Source organism: Heptranchias perlo, chromosome 21 (assembly GCF_035084215.1).
Source record: "Heptranchias perlo isolate sHepPer1 chromosome 21, sHepPer1.hap1, whole genome shotgun sequence".
In the NCBI taxonomy this organism is placed as follows: domain Eukaryota; kingdom Metazoa; phylum Chordata; class Chondrichthyes; order Hexanchiformes; family Hexanchidae; genus Heptranchias; species Heptranchias perlo.
In genome coordinates, this window is record NC_090345.1 from 19345604 (window position 1) to 19370574 (window position 24971).

At 39.6% G+C, this 24971-nt stretch overlaps 1 protein-coding gene across 1 annotated transcript in view; it reads left to right on the top strand.

Moving 5' to 3' along the window:
* nrap (nebulin-related anchoring protein) overlaps positions 1 to 24971 on the top strand; it is a 79181-nt gene that overhangs the window by 40384 nt on the left and 13826 nt on the right. Inside the window, exons 20-35 of the mRNA XM_068002186.1 lie at positions 553 to 651; positions 1781 to 1885; positions 3948 to 4055; positions 5021 to 5332; positions 6855 to 6959; positions 8376 to 8474; positions 11354 to 11458; positions 12942 to 13049; positions 14915 to 15028; positions 15967 to 16164; positions 17088 to 17192; positions 19063 to 19161; positions 20973 to 21077; positions 21175 to 21282; positions 22393 to 22704; positions 24494 to 24598. Of these exons, the coding sequence (XP_067858287.1) occupies positions 553 to 651; positions 1781 to 1885; positions 3948 to 4055; positions 5021 to 5332; positions 6855 to 6959; positions 8376 to 8474; positions 11354 to 11458; positions 12942 to 13049; positions 14915 to 15028; positions 15967 to 16164; positions 17088 to 17192; positions 19063 to 19161; positions 20973 to 21077; positions 21175 to 21282; positions 22393 to 22704; positions 24494 to 24598 (2187 nt within the window). The remainder of the gene's footprint in view (positions 1 to 552; positions 652 to 1780; positions 1886 to 3947; positions 4056 to 5020; positions 5333 to 6854; positions 6960 to 8375; positions 8475 to 11353; positions 11459 to 12941; positions 13050 to 14914; positions 15029 to 15966; positions 16165 to 17087; positions 17193 to 19062; positions 19162 to 20972; positions 21078 to 21174; positions 21283 to 22392; positions 22705 to 24493; positions 24599 to 24971) is intronic.

A 24971-nucleotide genomic window follows, 5' to 3' on the forward strand; every position in this document is an offset into this window, starting at 1 on the left:
TAATAAATCAGCAATACTAGAGTCCGGCCATCTGAATTTTCACCTTCATTTATTGTTTCTAACATTGGCAGGTGGTAAACATATTTGTTCTGTCTCTCATCAGCCAAGGGAAATCAAGCCCTGCTATCAACAAGACAGGATGACAATTTTGCATTCCTGTCTGGCAGATAGACTGCTTATTGCACTGCAGTGGCAGACTGGTGAACAGGCTGATACGAAACACAAGTGCAACTACATGGATAATGTAGTTTTTAAAAAATCATACTGATAAGGGAAAAAAAAGGAATTAGGTGATAGTGAGCATACTGGTGGTAAATCAGGTCCCATCTACCGACAGAAAATCTACATTTAATGTTGAGTTTTTGGTAAAAAGGACAAAAATTGTGACCATGCTTAATTTGGTTTAATAGTCGCTTTTGACACTGAAGTCCAGCATGCATTTGGTTAATGTTTGACTAAATACACATAAATGGACATATTGATGTTTTATTTGCTTTAAAAACCAAGTTCACTATTGTCAGCGATTAAATTGCACACTCTTTTAACTCACAGAAAAAGTACAGACAGAAAGTTGATGCGTTAAAATTCACAAGTGTGGCAGACACTCCACAGATTATTCATGCCAAGAAGAGCCAGGATTTGCAAAGTGATGTGAGTACCGCATTGGTGCTGAGAGATCATTTATGAAAAAACATTGTATTTCAAAGAGTGACGGGTGCCATCACCACAAACAAAGCTGATCAAACAGGAAAAGTTTAAAAGAAAGTTTGTGTGTGTTTACTTCCAAACATCTAATAGTTTCTGATTTTGTGGGGGGTTTTTTTTACTTTATTTTTCAATGCTTCAAACATAAATTTTCATGCAAGAAGCAACATGCTTAGAAATGAACTCTTTCAGTCCTGAACCTAGTTAGCACCACCAGTGCGGGTGTCAAAATATCACAATAGCAATGCTAAATATCATAAAAGTAAATATTTAAAAAACAGAATACTGTGGACCCCTTGCATTTTATGTGCCCATAACTTTTGCTATTTTGCCTTTACTAGATTATGAGGGGAAATGATCGCCGACACACAAAATAAAGGAAGCATATAATGGAATCATAACTTCAGTACCACCTAGCTCCTGCTGATGGCACTGCTGAGAGTGATGGCATCTAACAGCTCAGCAGGCTGTTTTTGTTCTCAGCAGGAGCTATTTAGATTTAGAAGTCATTGTTCCAGGAACTTATGGCTGTTTGGAAAACTTTAGTTAAAAAGGAAACATCTAGAAGCTGCAAACTTTTAATTTTGGAAATGTAAAGTTAGAAGTTCTATAGAATAATATTATCATAGATAATTATACAACAATTCTTGGAAGCATTTCTAATTTATTTAAGTATGATAAAGCTGCGGAGTTCTCCCACACAAAAAACAATTAATTGTGATGACTTGATAAAAAAGTGCTTTTTGTATAAATTGTAGTGATTAAAAATAGCTTTCATTCTTTATAGCTACTACAATTTTTTGGAGGAATAATTATTGAAATACATTTAAAATGTTTTTATTTTTCACAGTCTTACACTGGATTTTATACATGTTGGTGTTATGCAGTTTACTGACATAGTTTGGATAGTTATGTGTGTGGGTATAGTATTGATACATGCATTTTAAAAATCTAAAATTTGGAATGCACCATACCTTAGCCAATATGAGAATAAATATGTTAAAACTAATAATGATATATGACATTTTATTTAAGACACAAAATCTATTCTTTGTTATTCTTCCATGTTATGCAGCTAACATACAAGGCAACAGGCGAACAGAGTCTTCATCAGTACAGTATCAGCAAAGATGAGCCATTGTTCAGACAAGCCAAGGCAAATGCTCAGTATCTAAGTGATGTAAGTAAACCAGTTATTTACAAAGCTGAGGTTATAAGGCACAGAAGGTCTCAGGTGTTGCATTAGTTGGGTGCAACAATTGACCTCAGTGCTGGTGAGGAGAATAAGCAATGATATCCAGCGCCCCCTGCTGGAAAGTGCTAGTGTGTTCTTTTATTTGTTCTTGGGATGTTGGTGAACTTTTGTGTCGATTCTTAGTAGCTCTGAGAAGGTAGTGGTGTGACCTGACTAGGTCACTCCAGAAGCCATTAAGAGTCACTCACGTGGTGCAGGGCTGAAGTCACAAATAGGTGTAGCAGGTTCCCTTCCCTGAAGGACATTAGTGAACCAGTTGGATTTTTACAATAATCTGGTGCTAGCCCATATCTAGCCATAATGGGATTTGAACTCATGACGTTTGGGTTGCTAGTTCAGGACCATAATCACTCTATTAAAAAAAAAGTGAATTTACATGCTACAGAAGTTCATCAAACAAATTACTTTATTAGGGATATACCTTAGGGATGAAAAACAGAGACAACAATGAGAGCCAGAATATCCACATGGAGAGAGAGCGAGAGAATGAGGACAAAGAGAAAGACATAGAGAGGGAAATCAAAAGAATTTCGACGAGCACTGGGACAATTACAGAAAGAATTTCTTTTTTAAATTGTCATTTCCATGAGCAACACTATGGGAGCTTAACTGGTATAATTATAAGAGCTGCATATAAATTAACATTATATAGATACGTATAAGATAGATTTTCAATGCACAAATAAAGCATCACAAGAGCACCGTACCTAGAACAAAAGAACTCGCTTGGCCACAGATGGTGCATAGCAGAGAGATCAGAGAATTGAAAAAAATAAGTTGCAAATCCTTGTAAAGATAAATAAAATAAAGTCCAAGAAGAATGGAGTGTGCTTGTGTCTTTGGCCCTGATATTAACAGGGAGGCGGGATGGCGGGGTGAGGGGGGGTTGCCATTGGACTGCCGTCAGGAGCTGCAACGTGAGGTGGGGGGAGCGGGAAAGAGAGAGAGCCAGACATCATCCGGCGCTGAAATGGAAGACCCGGGGGCGGGGAGGTGGGGGGGGCAGAATGGGAGATCCAGTGCTAGACTGGTAGATCGGGGGGGGGGGGGGAAGAGGGGAAGATCGGGAGGAAGAGGGAAGGATCGAGGGGGGAAGAGGGGAAGATCGGGGGGAGATGGGAAAATGGGGGGGGAGCAGGGGAAGATTGGGGGGGAGAGGGGAAGATGGGGAGGGTGAGATTGGGGAGACATTGGGAGGGTGAAGAGGGGGACATCGGAGCGGGAGACATCGGACATCGGAGCAAGTTTCAAAGATAGGTGCATTTGGTGTTTTCACTTCTTTGCATGGTTTTTTATTTAATTTATTTAGTTTCTTTTTCCCTGATCCGGCCCTTCACGTCCGTTTTCACCAGGCGTGAATCAGAAGCGGTGGGCAAGCTGCCCAGGTAAGTTAAAAATCTTTCTAATCCCTTCATGTGTCACAGGTAAAGTGGTTAAGCACCTCAATGAGGTACATTTGGCTCTTTAACTGTCATAAGCCGGCGGGACTTCCTGTTTCGGGTTGCCCGCGCGCACAAAGGTGGGTCCCTGGGAAATTCGGAAGCCAGCGGGTTGGAGTCGGCATCCGAACCCGAACGGGATTTGCACGATTTTCAGAGCCCTCCCCACCCCAACGCACCCTTATTTGCCTCCTAAAATCACCCCCTTCCTCTCTGCACAAGGAGAATCAAAATGAGAATGAAAATGTGACTGTGGCTCAATTTCAGAACTGACTAATTTAATCATCATTGAACTTGGTTCCTGCACTGAAGCCAAGTGTTAAATTTTATGCTTGGTGACAAAGAGTGCGGAAACGCGGGAGAAATAACGTAACTGTGGCTCTCCTGTCATTGTCATGGAAAATCCCCCCCTGACTTAAAGTCGAGACTGCATCTGGTGCAAGTCAAGAGCCAGATAAGTGCTTCTTTTCTATATCTCAATGAACTGAACTTTAACTAATAAAGGACATTATTAACTGAAACTATTTTATAATTTGTATATTATCAAGACAATCTACAAGAGAGATTGGGAGGCTCAAAAAGAAAAGTGCTTTGAACTGCGACTGGACACTTTAGCAATTTTGGAAGCAAAGGCGAAACGAGATCTTGCGAGTGATGTAAGTTATATATTTTGTGGATTTTGATACAGCGTTAAAATTGCAAAATAATGAGGGTGATTGGAGAAATGCTAACTATATTGTGCCAAATATCTTCAATCTTCTATTAGTTTAGATTTTCCGATCACCAGCTGTATCATCAGTTAAAATGAATGGTTTAATGCCCAGATTAAAATAAGACCAATCGTAAAATCTAGGCGATCGTGTTGACCATTCTTCCACATATCTCCATTGTAAAAATAACTGTTTTAATCTAAACCCCCAAAGTTTTACATTGTTGTCGAGCTTCTTGGCAAAAGGTCATATGAAAAAATATTCTTCATGTAAAATTGTATAAAGTCATAACAGAGTGTCTCATAAGAATTAGACAAGGACAAAGGAAACTGGGAAGATAAAAACAGTGAATGCTCGAAATCTGTAATAAAAACAGAACATTCTAGAAATACAGATGGTCATTCGGCATCTGAAAGACATATTAATGTTTAAATTGGGATGGTTCAGCAGAACTCTGAAATGATCGGAGTTTTGATGAAAGGTACCACCCGAAATGTGAATCTAGTTTTCTCTTTAAGATCAGGAAGATTGTACTTTCAGTTGACGGTAGGTGAAGAACAATAAGAAAGAACTGGGAGGATTTCTATAAAGTTATTTATATTTGAAAGAAGCTCTCCCTCCAAGTGATAACCTTGTCACATTGCTTCACGGCACAGACAGTGTCATCTTTATGCCTGGAAAGAAATCTCAGCTGTCAGTAGATGAACAACAGTAAGGATTTCTCTCAAACTAGAGACTGAGTGCACACAGGCCTGGATAACTATATGCTGTAATTTCATTACAAGATTATTTTGAAAATACTTTGTCTGGCTTATAATAATTGATCTCCTTTTTAGCACCTGCATTATATAAGGCAGATAACACAGTCAAGAAAGGTCGCTCATTAACCTCTTTCTAAAATGTTTCAACAGGTCAAGTACAGGAAGGCGTATGAAAAGTTGAAGGGCAAGTTCATTGGGGTGAAGGATGTAGCGGGCGATTCTCAGATGGCCCATTCTATCCAAGCTTCCAAGTTGCAGAGTGACCTCGAATACAAAAGGAAATCTGAGGCAAATAAAACAAAGATCCATCTTACAATGGATATGCTGGAATTGGTACATGCAAAAAGGGCTCAGAGCCTGGCCACTGACATGGGCTACAAGAAGCGATTCCATCGATATACTATCCTACCTGGAGATATGAAAATTGAATGGGCTAAGAGAGTGTACGCTATGCAAAGTAATGTAAGCAGCTTGTTTCTGATACCAATTGCCTGTTGTCCTGTTTGATTATAGTAATAATGTACTTCTATATAGTGTAAATAAGTTTCATTTAAATTTTATCTCGTTTTTGACTTCACAGAATGTTCTTGGGTTACAAAGACATATTCAGAATATTTCAGTGTGAGACCGCCTATATTATATTTGACTTTCATCATATTTGAGTAACATATTCTTGACATATTTGAGTCACATTGTACTAGTTACTAACTAAGTTTGGATAACAGATCTAATAGAAAATAGAACAAAAACATCCATAGCCATGATTCTATATATAGAGGATCAGAAAGATAGTGACACAATGAAAGCTCACTTGTATGCATCTCTGATGTCTGCACATCATTACTGTGTGCAAGTATTCCCCATGCCCTGATTTCTCTGAAGAATAGTCACCCCTCCTGTTCGAAGCCTAATTATATGTAACCTTTTTGCTTGGCTCAGCTTACCACATGCACAAAGCTCTAATGCACCTAAAATGTTGACAGTATTAAGATTACCCTGTTAAAAACATGGGTTCAATTAAATAAGATTATAGTATTTCAGTTTATTTAGAATTTTCTATTTTATTCAATTTTAAAGTCATCAAAACTAGAAGTGCTAAGCCAAATAAAAGAAATCTGTTTCCTGCCTTGCAACATGCTCTTGTTATCACATTATACACAATCTGCCAGAGTATTAAAGACAATTAATTCAAGAGCCCAGCTGGTTATGAAGTACTGATTATTATTTATACAGTGAGTTTTCTTAAAGCTTTTGCCTAAAGTCATCCTCATGACTCATTAACTACAGCCAATTGATCATTTAATGTTGGAAAATAGTTACTTCATGAAGTTAAAATAAATGGATGGAGCCAAAACCTTCTAATGACACACATTGTTATTGTTGCCTGCTAATTTAGTAATCAATACTTGTTGCTCTCTTATTTAGAAAGGTTAAGACAAATGCCTGTAGCCTGGTGTTCTAGTAAAATAACCCTGAAAACAAATTTCGACCAAAATTACTTAAGTGGTGGTGGGAATGTTATTCCTCTTTTCGATAATTTTAGCAAAAAAATCAGCATGGGTGGAAAACAGAAAATCCCATTTTGTACTCATGCCAACTGTTTTGCTAAAGGTATCATCTGGAGAAATCTCATCTGAGTGTTCGAGTCTGAAATAGTTACTTCATAAAGTTAAAATAAATGGATGGAGCCAAAGCCTTCTGATGACACACATTATTATTGTTGCCTGCTAATTTAGTAATTGATACTTGTTACTCTCTTGTTTAGAAAGGTTCTAAATTACCTAAACAACACAACAATGTGTTTAGAAAGTATTCGAGTCTGAAATAACAGAGGAACATAGGAATGTACAGGAATCATTCGGAGTCACTCTTGTAATCTCCAAGGCAGTGTTTTAACCTCCACCAATACTGCCACTGTATTATGTAGTGTTTTATAATCCTGTCAGAGAATATTAATATGATACTACTTTCTAAAATTTATCAGAACCAGTACAAGTCTGACTTGAATTGGATGCGTGGTGTTGGATGGAGAACCTATGGTTCTTTAAATGCCGAGCAGGCTAAGAAGGCTGGAGAACTATTCAGTGAGGTAATTGTAATAAATTAATCCACACCGCCTCTCAGTAAACAATTAATATTCAGCTTCCCTTTCATACTGCTTTTCACTGTTACATTTGCTGGAATGTATTGGGAATGATATCTGTTTCAGAAATACATAATCTGTTTGAATATGCCATCAATGTGTAACTGGGTTCACTGGGTGTAAGATAAAGGAAAAGGCAGAAGAACATTTGAATGCTGGTCGAGTGAATTGGGTGTTCTTTCACCACTGGGACCTGAGTATCAAACCAGTCAAAGCAGTTTTCTTTCTCAATATGTAGAGAACCTGAGTGAAATTAATTTGGAGAGTTTCAGCCCATTAGTAGGCCCACGTCAGTAGCACAGAGGAGGCCCACACATTGGGTAAATTGGCATGTCATATGAAATTTCATCCAGAGTGGCCATAAGAATGGCTGATGTGAGTTATGGGGAAAAAGTGCACTGGTGCAGCAGGGGTTGGCTATGCTTTTCCTGATCTGAAACTAGGCGGCAAAAGTGAAAACATAATCCGTTCTCTAGCACTTGTCATTGCTCACCTTGTCAAAAACACAAATTCATCAAAACTATGATTCATGTGTTAAAAGAACTATTTAATGTAGTATTCTCTTTTGTCAGCTAGTTGATAGAATTCTCACCTCTGACTCAGAAGCTTTGTGGCTTCAAGCTCCTCTTCAGGACTTAATCTGGCACTACTGAGAGTGCAGTACTGAGATAGCACTACATGGTTGAAAATGCTGTTCCTTGAAGGAGACATTAAACCGAAGCCTCATGTGCCTGTTCTTATGGTTCAGGTGGACATTAAAGACCCCATAACACTTTTCAAAGAACAGGGCATTTTCTTAGTGTTCTGACCAACATTCCTTCCTCAACCAATGCCACCAAAAACAGATAAACTGGTCATCTACCTAATTTCTGTTTGTGCACTGTGCACAAAATGACTATCTTATTTGCCCACATAAAAACAGTGACCAAACATGGAAGTAATCATTGTATGTGAAGCACTTTGAGATGTTTTAAAGAGATGTGCTAAGGAGTTAGATAAATATAAGCCTTTTTCTTACTTTTATCAGCAATATTTATACTGGTACAACTTAATCTAGTCGTTCCAGTTAATGTCCCAGATCAGTTCTCAAATGCTGAAGGTGTGGGAGCTATTTTCAAATAGACCTAAGTTTAGCAAGAATTTTCCACTGATATTGGTGAGACAATATCCCAAGTCTGACTGAGCTTGAACTTGTAGAAAAAAAGGGAACATTCTAGAAAATGCCAAACAAAATGCAGAAAACTATTCCCAAGATTTGCAGTCGTAAATCTATTAAGTAGTAGCATATACTCATTAATGATGTTTGTGTTAACTAAAGTTTGAAGAGATACTAATCCTGGATTTTAAATTTGTACCTAACAGAAGAAATATCGTCAGCATCCATGTGCCTTGAAATTTACAAGTGTTACAGACACTCCTGAAATGATACAAGCCAAGATCAGTTATAACCAGGCTGTGGATGTAAGCAGTTTAATGTTATGAATATATCATATCTTTCACATGTCAATTATTAATTATGTTTTCATAAACAATCAATTGTAACTTGTGAGTGTTGTAACTTCGTTTGCATAAGGAAATGGTGCAAAAATTTTTTAAAGTAAAATATTTTATTCTATTTTGTAGGCAATCATAGAATCATAGAACGGTTACAGCACGGAAGGAGGCCATTCGGCCCATCGAGTCTGTGCTGGCTCTATATAAGAGCAATCCAGCTGGTCCCACTCCCCCACCCTTTCCTCGTAGCCCTGCAATTTTTTTCCTTTCAAGTACATATCCAGTTCCCTTTTGAAAGCCACAATTGAACCTGCCTCAACCACCCCCCGGCATTCCAGATCCCAACCACTCACTGTGTAAAAAAGTTTTTCCTCATGTCACTTTTGGTTCTTTTGCCAATCACTTTAAATCTATGTCCTCTGGATCTTGACCCTTCTGCCAATGGGAACAGCTTCTATCTATTCTGTCTAGATCCTTCATTATTTTAAATACCTCTATCAAATCTCCTCTCAATCTTCTCTGTTCCAGGGAAAACTACCCCAGCTTCTCCAGTCTATCCAAGTAACTGAAGTCCCTCATCCATGGAATCATTCTAGTAAATCCTTTCTGCACCCTCTCTAATGCCTTCACATCTTCCCTAAAGTGTGGTGCCCAGAACTGGACACAGTACTCCAATTGTGGCCGCACCAGTGTTTTATAAAGGTTCATCATGATTTCCTTGCTTTTGTACTCTATGCCTCTATTTATAAAGCCCAGGATCCCGTATGCTTCCTTAATTGCCTTCTCAACCTGCCCTGCCACCTTCAACGATTTGTACACATATACCCCCAGATCTCCCTGTTCCTTTACCCCTTTTAGAATTGTGCCCTCTAGTTTATATTGCCTGTCCTCATTCTTTCTACTGAAATGTATCACTGTATACCTTCACGTAGATATACTATTTAATGATCATGCACGATCTTCATGAAGACAGTAAAAAGATCTCTGAATGTCCAGTACTTATAAATTTGCAGTTATGTTTTCATTCCTCTGGCCAGGCAATGAAATATATCAGAGAACGCTCAGTATATTTTAAACTAAAATTAAATGACATTGGATGAGCCTGTATCCGCAGGATGAAATCCAACATCTGCAAACGTATAACATTTAAGTACAGATTTATTTATTTTATTATTCCTCTCAGCCTGGAATGAATGTTCTGCGAACAGACCATTGTGGAAGGGGACAATATTTAAAAAAAAATAACGTCAACACAAAATTGTAAATGTGTTTCGCATCAAAGTTTTTTTCTGTTTTCCTCTACAAGGTTGGGGGGGGGGGGGTGGTGGAACTTTCTACTGCTGACCGCCCGTTTCTCACCTGAAAAATGGGCGACGGGCAGTTGAAAAACTGGTGGGGTCCCTGTGTATCCATTTGCCCGTTTGAATCAACATTCAGGCAGGCTTTTAAACGGGTATACAGCATTCCTGCCCAAAACAGGCGGGAGCCTATTTAGTTATATGAATCAGGGTCTTAATGCATGTTGTAGGACCCTGATTGCAATTTCCAAGGAGAAATGGGTGAAGCATGCCAATTTTCCATGCTCTCCAAAGTGGTAAGATTTGTTTTTTTAAAGATTTTTACGGGACCCCCACAAAAATCTAGCCTGCTGCCAACCCGTTCTCGTGCCCTCGGCATCCGCTGCCATCAACTCCCCTCACCCCCACCCAAACAGGCCTTACCTGTCAGCCAGCTGCATGGAGGAGCCGCACGATATTCCTCCCGAGGAAACTGGCGCGCTGCAGCGGGGAGCCCGCTTGACGCCCGCAGCTGGCCGAGAAAATGTTAAGGAGGCCCGAGCCCGAAAATGGTTCCGCCCTCCTGCCATGTTGGGCGGGCACCGCGAGCACCTTGCCGAAAGTCTCCCCCAAAAAGTCTTGCCCCCATAGTTCCTCTTTCCGATGGGACAGTATCCGTACAAATCCCAGTAGTAGTATGTGTTCCTCTGATAGGAGAAGACACATTTCTAGTATAGCAAAACGGAGGATAAAAGTTTCTCTTTGTGTCACTATACAATCAATTTCTAAAAATGCATTCTGTAGATTATTATGAAAGCATTACAAAATCAAATATTTTTGGAATGATTTGTTGTTTCCATAATAATATTCCCTAAACTGTTCACATGCACTTGGAACTGGTATTATGTTTCTGTTGTATAAATAGCTAACACTATTCTATGCAAATGACATTGTATCTCATGTTGACTGACCTGATTTAATGGCAGGAACTCTGGTGTCAGTTTCTAACTTGCAAGTGACTAACAACATAAAGGTCTATGACCCATTCCGCATGTTAAAATTCAATATGAATATTAATTAAAAAAACAAATGATGCTTTTTCTATAAGCCTGGAAGATACTTTGAACAGTGTTATTGTATGAATGCTTAATGCGTTCATATCAAATTCCTCATTCTGCTATTTTAATGGCGGCTTTAACCTGTTTATTTTAAATGGGTTAATACCTGACTTAAAATAGTGCAGCAATTAAATTGGTACAATTGTTTCAATCTTTCATGCAATAACATTGTTCACAATCAATTTCCAGGTTTATCTGTTTGTGCCAACCTGTCCCTTGAGTTGTTGGCAAGTAGAATAAAACATAATTTGTTATTTAATTAACACGCTGGTAGTGGGATAGGAACATAATCTGAAAAGATTTTCATGTTGGTCCCTTGATGTGCACAATTGCAATAATGTTATATGCATATTTCTCTTATAAGATATGATCCTGCTCTCACCCACCAGGAACGTGAGGTGGTGTTGCCCTAGATACATATTAAAATGGAGCTTATTCTTTTCTTTGACAGAGACTGTACAGAGAAGATGGAGAAAATGTAAAACATCACTACACCCTGACAAAGGACCTTCCAGAATTTCTGCAGGCTAAAGCTAATGCCATGAACATCAGTGAGGTGAGATTCTGAATAGAGTCTAACCATCTTTATGTAACATTAGGTAGCTGGTTGATATGATCACGCTGGCACTGCTATTGTTTGTTACTGAATAAAATTATATCATTTCTGTAACAAACAGCCCAGACCACAAAGGCAATTTGATAAAAGATCTTTACTTACATTTTCTTCAAACTTATCATGAGAACATAAAACGAATATTCCAAAACTGGCCAAAGATTAAAATGGATTTAAAGACCTATTTGTTGATCTATTCTTAGCAATGTGTCACCAGCTTAGTTCATCTAAACTAACAATCAAATATCAGAATAGAATGAGTGATCAGCCTATCTGATGGAAGTCAGTAGTGATGAGATGGCAACATTTGCAAACCATGTTATATCTGTAGCGGTTACATACAAATCTGATTCTAATATAATACATTTCAGACACAAAAAGTACTTGATTTTTATTTCCCTGAGTACATAAAAGCTAAATCGGATAGAGTAGTTTAGACAGGAACCTTTCATATCTGGAACTTGGATTCAAATCCAATTTAAAGTGAGGGGATGAAATCCTGGCTTGTTAGTATAAGGGCAGTTTTAGTAGCTTTTTTGTTCCCTATTTCAACAACAACAACGACTTGCATTTATATAGCATCTTTAACATAGTAAAATGTTCCAAGGCGCTTCACAGGAGCAATTATCAGTACTAATTGGCACTAAATTGGCAATCTGATTCAGAGAAACCACAGCATGACTGGTTTGAAAGTTTGAAAAATGCAATACTGATGGAGCAGGATGTGTTCTTTTGAGGTCGGAGCAGAGTAGAGGAAGTTTTATTCTGCATCTGGCTTGGCAGCGCTTGATGCTGACACTGGTTAGTTTAAATGGAAATCTTCCATTTCCTAGCACTAACATCTCTTACCTTGACAAGAATAAGGTTGACATAAAAATGTATTTTTACAAAAAAAGATACAAAGCCCTGAGCAAATTAAATAATTTGCATTGGTGTAGTAAAAGGCCCTGATGGGACATAGAAGGACAGCACTGAAATATTTACTGACTTAAAAAATGAGCACAAGTGTTTGCTGAGCACCCAGCTTAAGGTTTGTGATTAGGAGGAGTCGCTATACTGTAGGTAAATTGTTTTTAGTTATTGGCTCATTAGAAGCTAAAGAATTTTGTGACTCTCCTTTATGCATCTCTCCACTGGGTAATTAAACTTTCATTAAGATACAAATGCATTTTAGCAAATGATTTTAAGCAAAAACAGTTAATGATTTTCCATGATTGTGGAGGGAGATGACTGTTAGAAAAACTAAATAAGAAGCAATATTTTGCAAGTTGGGACTGGGCTTGGATTACTCTAACAAAGAGCTGGCATTGACACAGTGGGCCAAATGGCCGCTTCTGTGCTGTAAACCTCTATGATTTTAAAATTGAAAATGAAGCAGTGAAAATTTGTCAACTACTTGTTCACAAAATCATTTGTTGTTTTAAAGATCAGCTACAAAGAATCATGGACAAAATTACGAGATGGCGGATGTAAACTACTTTTGGATGCTATTCCATTCCAAGCTGCCAAAGCTTCCAGAGAAATTATTAGTGATGTAAGTATCACTCCAGATAACTGCTCTAGAAATGACTGAAGTTAATATTTGCCAGAGGTGTAAATAGGATGGAATTAAACAGTTTACATACCATTTAGAGTCAATGCTAATCAAAGGCCATTTAGATGTTGAGCAATCTTGGGCTCAGATACTTGGATAAAATTCAGCCTCAACTAGTACTTGGCCTTAGTTTCGCGAATTTACATTTTGAAATCATAAAAACTTTTTTTCCGTCTTGTACATTGGGGTTGGTTATATCATACTTGTGGCCTGCATTGGAATCTTACTGACCTCCTACGTACTTGCATTTCTGTTCATTTCATGAATAATTATCAGTATGTATTTCAGTGCGAATGATTAAAACATCCTAATGCAAATGGGAATTGTACATCAAATTACAGTTCCTGAAATTTGGCTAAATAATGTACTTCTTACCAGTCACCACCCAGCCATCTTTGCTTTTGATATTTTAATGACGTCCACTTCTGATTAATATAAGTCTGTCAGCATTCCCTAAGTTGGCCATTTTGGTACCAAGTTTTTGTCCCCATTAAATTCCTTTCAGTGTTCATAGCTCAGTTAACGTTTGAAACAACTTATTGGGGCCTTTGGCAGCACTTTGCAACCTTGTTGGAATGTAATTTAAAATTCTAGTATGTTTGACAGTGTCTCCCTGGGGATTTTGAATTTTTGGAAGTCACAAAACTTTCCAACTTAACAGAGCTGATTTCATTTTGAAATATTTCAGTATCCTTCTCACAGAAGTGCTACAATTTTAACTCTGTTTTCTACAGTACAATTTTAAACTGCTGCCATAAAATGCCACAGAATTGTGCATGCGACTGGCTGCCTTTAATTAATTAAAGTTAGTCTCTAGTCAAATCAGGACAAAAATGGTTCACAGAATGCACACCTGATCTGTGTATTAATTGATATATTTAAAAAAACAATTGTAACCTTCAGTATTTGTTTCTTAGATTTGCTTATTTAAAAATTAAAGCTACAGTGCTTTTTTTTTCATTCTCGGGATGTGGGTGTCGCTGGCAAGGCCAGCATTTATTGCCCAGCCCCAGGTGCCCTTGAGAAGGTGGTGGGCGTTCTTCTTGAACCGCTGCAGTCTGTATTTTGAAATTCCCCCAAAATGCTGTTAGATAGGGAGTTCTAATGACCCAGCGACGATAAGTGTCCAAGTCAGGATGGTGTGTGACTTGGAGCGGAACTTGGAGATGATGGTATTCCCATGCACCTGCTGCCCTTGTCCTTCTAGATGATGACAGTCGCGGGTTTGAGAGATGCTGCCGAAGAAATCTTGGAGAGTTGCTGCAGTGCTGTTTGGGGGAATGTCGGGAAAAAAAGTCGTAAACTTAGTGTACACCATTACCTTCACATCTTAATTATATTCAGAGATTTACATTTGTCATGAGCACATTAGGTGGTGGCTAGTCTCTGAGATTAGAATTTCTCAAATAATCTCTTTTTCAATCAGGCTAATAATGTTTAGCAGAGAATATCTTTTCCTTCAACTAAAATGTAATGTTATTTTTAAATACAGTCTTTTGTAGGTACAATGGCCTTAAATTCTGCCATGGGATATTAGTTTTGAAATGCTTCATGTATTGGTTGAAATTCCTCTTTCCATTATTTTACTGCAGCATTAACTTGTTTAATTTAGAAGCATTAATGCCTCTGCTAAAATAACAGTGACAGGAATTTCAGACAAACATTTTTATAATTTGTATGCTAGTATCTCACAGCAGGATTGCAGGACATCCTTTTAAGAAAATGAAGCATTTCTACATGCTTTACTCTACATTATTGCAGTACTTCCTTGACCTTCGACTCCTAATATGTGTTTTCTATCACAGTACAAATACAAAGAAGCATTTGAGAAGACAAGAGGTCAGATGGTTGGAATACAAAAACTGGAGGATGATCTGAACATTTCTCATTCTGTCCATGCAGCCAAACTCAGCAGTGATGTATGTAGGAAAAGAACTTAAAAGTGTTTTGAATTCATATACTTTTCATCAAATGTATAGTGCAGTCTGCCTGCATATCATGTAGTTGATACTGAGAACAGTGGGGGGGAGGTCATGTAGTGTCATATCATCAGTATTGTGTAGTTCAAGGAAGAATACAAGATATGGAAGGGATCACATTTCACATTTAAGCTTGGAGTACTGGATTTGCATGTTTGCTTTAGAAAAAAAATTAAAAGCCATTTTGATCTGAAGTTGTCTGATGGTGAAGGAAGTCATGGAGTTAACCATGTGACTTTAATCTGATACTTTGTGAGACACCATCATTGACTATCAGTTCACTTTCCAAAACCAACTGAAACAAAGCATAATAATTTTTATATCTTTCTATTGAGCACAACCTCATCAGCAATAATGCCATGTTGCACATGCACACATCATTTATGTTTAGATGTAACAATTTATTTTCAACGTCCCTCTCTTTGCTGGCTGGCCCCCTCAAACCCTCCGATCTAAGGGAGTCACAGTTTCAAGATCCACCACTAGCTTCAAGGGCGCCCTTCAGTTGGAGGAAGAGAAGAATGGGGCGGGAGGGCTGGGTACTGCCCATCCTGCCTTATTTTTATGTGAACACTTCACCTGCACCTATTGCAGGCCCAGGTCCCGATCCGCCTCTTTGGAGAACCCCCGGTAAACCCAGGGCAACATAAAGAGGGTTAAGACCTGACATAATGGGTTGCTTTCCCCTTTTCCTTTCCATGGTGCCTGGAAATAAACGTTCCATAGCTTCTATGGCAAAGAGTATGATGGCCATGGTATTCTTAATATAGCAGAATAAATAAGCTTTGTGTGATTAACTAGCTAGCATTATTTTGGGTAACAAATACACCTTTCATTAAAAATATTTCAATGAGATAATACTGTTGCCTTCAAACTAGCTGAAGTACAGGAAAGGTTTCGAGGAGACAAAGACTCATTTCCATCTACCCATGGATATGGTGAACCTCATACATGCTAAGAAAGCCCAAGCTTTAGCCAGTGACCAGAGCTACAAACATATCATCCATCATTATACGACACTCCCCGATGACTTGAAGGTGCAGTGGGCAAAGCGAGCCTATGATCTACAGAGTGAGGTAAGTTTACACTGACAGTTCTGTGTTTCTTTTCCTAATTTTCTCCCATTTTCATCATCCTCACCTGAAGGCACTGACTCGAGTTGCGGTGCAGTTTTAGGGGCTGTTGGTTGTCCTTTGGTACATCACCCAGCTATTTTTTCACACGTGTGCCATTTCATTAGGGAAGGCATGGAAGCTGAGTCCACTTTCATGCTAACTTTATGTCTACGCACATTTACCTTCTCTAGGGGCCAATGAATAGTGATCAAGAGCTGGAAACCTTGCAGATTTTTCACCTACATAATTCAAGGATGCTCAGGCTAATTGTAGCACCCCAGAAACTACTCTAGTTGGGATCAGCTAACCTAGCAATGGCTGGGAATTTTAACCTCAGACCTTCTGGGTCTATATGGTTGAGTACTAAGATTGGTGGAGCTTTTCTGTATGCGTTACGGTTTTCAATATCATCCTACTCACGGTTTACTTATGCCTTTCTTCAGACACAAAAGAATATTGTATATAGAAATGTGTAAAACTTCATAGAGAAACGCAAAACAACTGGAAGAATAAGAAATAGTTAAATGCATTAATGCCCTTATATTTATTTACCACCTGGTGTAAGGGGTGATTCGGTTGTCCTAGTCACTTCAGGTGCTCGCTGGAAATCGCAGGAGCACAGCCAGTAATTTTACAATTCCCCGAGATGGGACCACTGGATCACAGAATCACCCCAATGAGGTCACTGCTCTCAGAATGGTGGCTGCAGCGTAAAGACACCCTCAAGCAACATTTGTTATTAATAATGTAGAACAGTTTGCAAACTATTGACACTTGGTTAATAGTCATCCTAGCTTTTATTGAATGTATCTTTAATAATGTGATAATTGTGATAATACAATATTGTGATAATTATCTTTTAATAATGTGCTGTATTTTAATAGAAACTGTACAGATCTGACCTGAATTTCATGCGAGGAGTGGCTTGGATTTCAACAGGGGCTTTGGGGATTGAAGGAATGAAGAGAGCAACTGCCCTCATCAGTGAGGTGGGGCTTTTTTGGTGTTGGGTACCTAGGCCAGCTCTGTTTACATTACATGGAATCTAAAGTTGTAAACGGTTATTGGTGTGTCTGGTCATAAACTGCAGAGTTTAAAATTATGTGATTAAAACAAGATCTTCTAATCTTTCCCTTCTTATATTACCAAAACTGAAGTAAAGAAAGAACTTTCATTCATACAATGCTTTATCATGTCATCAGGATGTCGCTAAACAATTTGGGGATAATTTTCACCTTAATTTGGCGGAATGGAACGCCCGCACATTGTAGAACCTGCTGGATCTTCATCCCATTGAAATCAGTGCACGGGTTTTACAACTGGTGGATGATCCACTCCACCAGATTACCGCCCAAGCAACGAAGGTGAAAATGGTCCCCTTTTATATACAATAACTGCAGTCACTGATGTTATATCAGCAAAGGTGGCAGTTTGCACACAAGGTCTCACAAACTGCAGATGAAATGAATGACCAGTTGATCTGTTTTGGTGGTGTTGATTGATGAAGGAATGTTGGCCAGAACACCAGGAATACCCCCTGCTCGTCTTTGAATAGTGTAATTGGATCTTTTATGCCCAGCTTGGTTTACAGTGTCATCCAAAGTTGGCACCTCTAATAGTGCTGCACTCCCTCAGTACTGTCCTGAAGTGTCAGCCTAGATTATGTGCTCAAGTCCTGAAGTGGGGCTTTAACCCAAATCATCTGATTTGGAGGAGAGAATGCTACCAACTGGGTCAAGCTGACACTTTGCAGTAATTAAAGTAGTTATGTTTTTCAATAAAGTATTCTCCCTTTTATATTTTGTGTTTATTATCATCACATGAAGTAGGCCACTTTCATGTGGAGAAATAACACCTTCAGACAAAATACAGTGAAGTGGTATAATTTTTCCAACTTGGTGACATTTTCTTTTCAGGAGACTTGGAAAGAATTAAATGTAAAAAGAAATGTCAACGGATTTACACCTTAGGTGTAAAGGCAAGACTCATTCAAACATTTCCAAAGGGTTTTGCTTAATTAACATATGAAGAAATAATGGCCCCGAAGAGCCCCAGGTCATGATCCTGGAAGTTATACTGGAATCACATGCATTGTGTGCATCAGTACCCTCCAGCACTGACCCCTCTGGATTTGGTGGGGTCATTGGGATGGTATCTAAATTTATATGGATTGGCAGTCACCCATGCCACTACAGGCAGCTCTCTGATGCCTGCCTGCGTGATGCTGCTGGAAACATTGGCGCCTGGCCACCTTTTAGTGGAGGGTAGGGGTGTCATTGACCATACAGATCCTTCTCCGAGGCCCCATGTGTAAGGGGACCAATAAAAACATTTTTTTAAAAATCTCACCCTTCAGGCCCACTAGGAGGCCAATACTCTGCTCTTACTGGGCATAGCAGCCTCCAGTCTTAGAGCAGACCTGAGGGGCCATACGGCCTACTCCTGCTCCTATTTCTTATGCCAGGCTTCTGACAGGCAGGGAAACTGTTGGCCTTGGAATCCCCAGCCCCAGCCCTTGCCCCACCCTTGCTCCACCCCGCAGCATCATTGGCTTTATAAGGAATGGATGGAGGTTCTGACCCTTACAAGTACCAGTGGGAACTCCCAGTGTAGGCTGGGACTGATGTATCTGGGTCCTGGCCAAGTTTTGGGCCCCAATATTTGGTATATTTATTGATGCAAAACTATTATGTTGTGTGGATAATTGCAATTAATATTTATATTTTCTGAAATGATGGTCATGTAATAGCTGGTAGCTGTTGTAGTGCAGCACTGAACTGATACTAACAGTGGGAGAGAATGGAATTAGAGAATGGTTAAAATGGAATAAGTGATTGCTTTCTGTTGTATCTTTTGCAGAAGAAATATCGACAACATCCACATTCACTAAAGTTTACACAGGTGACAGATTCGCCTGATCTGACTCATGCAAAATTCAGTAACATCATTGCCAATGAGGTATGTTAATGGATAGACTACAGTAGAATCTCACTGTGCCAAACTCCAGCCTAATGCAGCTCAGAAAGCCTCCTGTGACATTTGTCACTAAAATATGACTGCCTTCCAAAGTAGCAATGCATGGCAACAACTGGTCAGACTCAATTTCTCTAGTTTAAAAATAATACCTATCTTTAAGAACACAAGAAATAGGAGCAGGAGTAGGCCATATGGCCCCTCGAGCCTGCTCCACCATTCAATAAGATCATGGCTGATCTTCGACCTCAGCACCCTTTCCCGCCCGATCCCCATATCCCTTGATTCCCCTCGAGTCCAAAAGTCTATCTATTTCAGCCTTGAACATATTCAACGACTGAGCATCCACAGCCCTCTGGGGTAGAGAATTCCAAAGATTCACAACCCTCTGAGTGAAGAAATTCCTCCTCATCTCAGTCTTAAATGGCCAACCCCTTATCCTGAGACTATGCCCCCTAGTTCTAGATGCCATTAGATGCCATTTACCCTTGCCATTAGTCATGGATGGGTCAGTTTTTTATATAAGAATGGGGATGTTATGCCACGTTGAATGAGCAGAGTCACTGGCTCATTGATTTATCAACATTGGGGTTGACCATGTGATCTGGGAATACTGGTAAAGGGACCTGGGGTCTGGCAATCTCAGTGAGGTAACATTCTCCTCTTTAGTATTGGTCTCATGATCCATCAGTGTTTTGATGTTGATATCGAGGTCTGCGTACACTGGGAGGTGGGGGGGGTGTCTCAGGGTTCTGTGAACATTGCAGTTGGGGTTCTATAAACACCGGGGTGGTTCTTGCGATTAGTCTGCATTGGGAGTACGGCCTAGGGGTTTGTGAACACTAAAAGAGTGGGTACTGGGATCTTGGAGTAGGAGAAGGTATTGGGTGGGGGAAAGGGGATGCTGGGATCCAGCAGCACTGGGGAGGAGCTTTTGGAATATTGGAGAAACCAGAGTCTGGTAGTCCAAGAATCTTCCCGTGAATAAATAACAACATGTGGCCTATTCAGTGTCTGGGATGTGCAAGAATGAAATTTAGACGGTCCTTGGGAGTGCATGCTTAGGCGAGCCCATGGAAAAAAAGGCCAGACTCAAAGTTAGGTGCAGCGCTGTAAGGGAATGACTGGGAGAGGGAAGATGGCTGCAGCTTCTGTGAGTAGCTGAAATTGGGAAACCCACTAAAATCGATTTATAAAAGAAAAATTAATAAGGGATAAAATGCAAACGATAAAAGATAAGAGAAATTCTTACCTTCACCAAGTTGGCATTGGAGCTGGCACAAACATTTCAGATTTCATTCACAGGCCACCCAGATATGTAAGTGGAAGCTGTCACATAATGTTACCTCACAGCACCACCTAAAGGCATAACAGGCATTACATGGAATTTGGAGATCAAACTACCAATTTTAATATATAATAAAATTTAATTTGCTTATGGAGTAAATTAAGGGCAGCAGTTTCTCAGCAGTTTTTTGGATCTTAATCCTCCAAAGCATCTGACCAACAATACAGGGGAGAAGTTCAGTGATAGGCTTCTAAAAACCTTCGCTTGATTAAGTACAGTTGCACATCCTCCCCTAAGCATCAGTGGCTTTCCTTCTTTCTGTTGTCGCTAACTGCTGAATCCTCATAACCATCCCTCCTCTCCCTAGACGTGAACTGATTGCGTTTGCTCCTGGATGTCATGTGCTAAATGTCTCCCATTGAACTCTAAATAGTAAATTTTAGTAAATATCGCTAGACAAAGAATAGCCATGGTGTACAGGAAAATATTTTGATTACTTGTCTTTCAGCGTCTGTACAAAGCCGCAGGGGAAGATGCACGACATCATTATACTCCAATTGTTGGTTCACCTGAGTACATTCAGGCAAGAATTAATACAGCAAATCTCAGTGAGGTAACATTCTCCTCTTTAGTATTGGACTGATTCCTTTTAAGTTCCAGTTTTTTTTTGTATGACTGATGTTAAATCCTTATTGTGCACTTCTCTGCAGGTGAGGTACAAACAGTCATGGCTCAACCAACGAGCTCTAGGATACAAACTGACTCTTGAAGCCATTCCCTTCCAGAGTGCAAAAGCTTCCAGGGACATAGCAAGTGATGTAAGATGAAATCTCATTACGTTCTCATATATAAAGCGTTTACGTAATCTTCATTTGTGACCTGTTACAATCAAGAAACAGTTGGGAGGAGACTTTCAAGTTGGGCGTTGAACGGGCACGATATCAACAGTGTGCCCATGGTGCCTGCCCAGTGTGGCATTCAGGATTCCCAAACCACTTTCAGATTTGGGTCTTATTAACATTTTCCAGTGAGCTGCCAAATGGGCGCTCTGCTGTAACTCACTGGTCTGTACTGGAACAATATTAATGTAAGGAGTCTTACAACACCAGGTTATAGTCCAACAGCTTTATTGGAATCACAAGCTTTCGGAGCTTTCCTCCTTCGTCAGGTGGAAGCTTGTGATTCCAATAAAGCTGTTGGACTATAACCTGGTGTTGTAAGACTCCTTACATTTGTCCACCCCAGCCCATCACCGGCATCTCCACATCATGGGAACAATATTAGGGGTGGAGAGGAGATTAACGAGCCAAATTTTTTTTGTGGGGCCCGGAGGAGCACTCCTGCCCCTCCTAGCCTCACAAAAATCTTTTAAAATAAAGTTACCATCTGGGAGAGGTCTGTAGTGGTCCCTTCAAAGCCTGAAAAAAGTGAGACAGTCTTGTGCCGTTAATGCTTTGCCCATTTTTCCTTGAAAGGTGCAATCGGGGTCCCACAACAAGCATAGGACCCTAATTTGCATATCTAAACATCCTCCTGTCTGTTTTGAGCAGGAGTGCTGGGCACCCATTTAAAGGCCTGATTGAGAGTTAATTCAGGCGGGCAAATGGGTGCACAAGGTCCCCACCAGATTTTCAACTGCCCGTCACCCATTTGTCAGGCAAGGATCAGGCAGCCAACAGCTGGAACTCGCTCCCCCAGTTAAGTTCCCATTGAACTGAGGCAAAATATTTAAAATAGTTCTAACAGGTAACATCTTAAAAACAAATATGAAGTGAAATGGAAATTTACAATTACCAACTTTACATGGTATGGACAATTTACCATGTCTAACGATCAGTTTCTATCATAGTATACGCCATAGTGTTATTGTAAAGGTTTGAATATTTGTCGTGTTCATTCTTTGACTAATAATAGTCATTGTTTATCAGTACCAGTACAAGAATGCTTTCGTGAGGGAGAAGGGAAAACATATTGGTGCTAGAAGCATTTTGGATGACCCTAGGATGCTGCACTGCATGCAGGTTGGCAAGTTACAGAGTGAAAAGCTGTACAAGAAAGAATCACAAGAAAGCAGAACTCAATTCCACTTATCAATGGACATGGTGAATCTGGTGCACGCTAGGAATGCCCAGGCTTTGGCCAGTGGCTTGGGTTACAAGAAGTTGATTCATGCATATACAGTGCTACCGGATGACATGAAGATGCAATGGGCAAAGAAAGCCTATAATCTGCAGAGTGAGGTAAATCAACAAACTCATTTTAACACTAATTGTCATATTTCTCAAATCTCAATTGGTCAACTTCAATGGGAAAGAAAATTGGGCGCAGTGTAAATCGGGCTGCAGATTTGCTATCATCCCGTTTTGCTTTACTGGTGTTGACCAATTTCGTCCCTAATGTGTTTTAAAAAGTAGATTCTGGGTTGGCACTGGGGGTTGGGGGTGGGGCGCGGGGAGAGGAGGGAGTGTGGTTTTCTGTAGAATTGGTTGATTTTGGCAGTTTTAGTCTTGGATTTTCTGTGGATTTACTGCCCGTACTATTAACAGTTTCTGGGTGGGCAGGAGCAGGAATTACAGCAGGGAACACTTCCTCCAGTCTCAGATGGTACTTAAAGGATTTTCTGCTGGAAGTGATGGCAAACACTGAATTACATGCGTGTATATTAAAAAGAAATGCTAATGGCAGGAGTCAACTGCACTGGGCAAAGCAAGAAGCAAAAAAGTATGTAACTTTTTTTTCTTCAGCCAGCACCTCCAGCTATACTATGCTGTGGCAGGTGCCTCAACTCTTTCTCTCCTCTCCATGGCGCTTCAGTGGGGCCTGAAATAGTGCCAGGAGCCTGCCACAAAAGTTAAAATGTGCCTGAACATCTGCTGGAGCCAGAGCACTGACAGACAGGCAGGCTCAAAGGCTGCTCCACCATTGAGCTGGTAGGATTCCCATTCGATTGGAAAATCCAGACCCAGTGCTGTTTTTCGAAGGGTGTTGTTTAATATCAGGAGATGGGATCTTGATTAAAATTGGACAGTTGAGAAGTAGCCTATTTAAAAAACATTATCGTACCTTCCATATATCCTGTATATGGAATGATGAGGAACCAGAGTATTGACTGTTGAAACTTTCTTTAAGAACTGCTGAAGCCAGCAAATTGAAAAATAAACTCACCATTAATTCAAGCAAGAGCATCAAGTTCCCCAAATGTTTGTTTTTCTCTTCCACCACAGACTGTTAATCTTCAAGGCATACTGCATGTTGGTCCTATGTACAGTGATTATTACCATTAGGTTTTGTGCCACATGACGGCCATTTAGAATGCAATAACTCGAATCGTGTATCGAATTTAAATTTTAACGATAAAGATTTAAAAGTTATATTTTACATCAAAATATGGAAAACTTGATAAGATTTATTCCAATTAATGCCATGTCTATTTTAGTTAATTATTTTCCTGTGACCTCGAATAGTGAAACTTAGGAATGTAGAGAACTGGAAAAGACCATTGTGGTCCATCTGGCCGGTCCCAATACCTAGGAAATCTCATATCCCACAATACTTGTCTACCCCTCCATCAGATTTTTTCTACGGGGACTTATCCAACTCTCTCTTGAATTTGTTGATATTTATCCAACTCTCCTGAATTTGGAGATGTGGGAATAGATAATTATTCTGGAGTTTTGCTTGATTAGAATGTTCCCTTAAGATATTAAATAGGTGCGATAGAGCTCATGATGGGTTGGATTATACATAACCTATAGAGGGAACTGACTTAATGTGCTCAAAGTTTTTTTTATCATTCCACACTTTTTAATATTCTTATGAATATTCTTTTAATAGTACTTTTTAATCATGACTCTCATAACATGTCGACATATTTGCTCGGCTTAAAGCTTACTTGAATATGTACAACAATTATTCTGTATTTCTTTGTCCTCTGATAAATTCCTCCTGGCTTGTTTCCTGAAACAGTTGCTATTTATATTTCAGGCTTGACCGTAATTTAAGTCATACTTCTATCTCTTTTTCTTACAGATACAATATAAGTCTGATCTAAACTTCCTTAAGGGTGTTGCATGGATGGCACAGGGCTCCCCACAGATTGAGACAGTGAAGAAGGCAGGAGAACTTATCAGTGAGGTAATGTTTTATCAGTCATGCCATTTAAGATTCATCAAAATGACTTTTACCAAGACAAGATAGCCCTGACTGTCTGCTGGCGTTCTGCCTGATTTCAGGCAGACCTGGGTCTGCCGGGAGTGGGAAATTGGTCATGGAAGTGTTCTGCAGGCTCCCTCCCCACTGATCGCCATTACTTCTGGGATTTTCCCTACAAATTAGGCTGACCCTAGAAAATTTGCCAAGGTGATCAGAGGTTCAGTTAAATAGGTGCAAAGCCCACCATTGTCAATGTTAGGCTGGATTTCTGCCAAAGTGGAAAATCCCAGTGAACATTGTACTAAACAGACAATGAATCAAGAAGAATAAATGCTGAACAATATATACTCTGTAT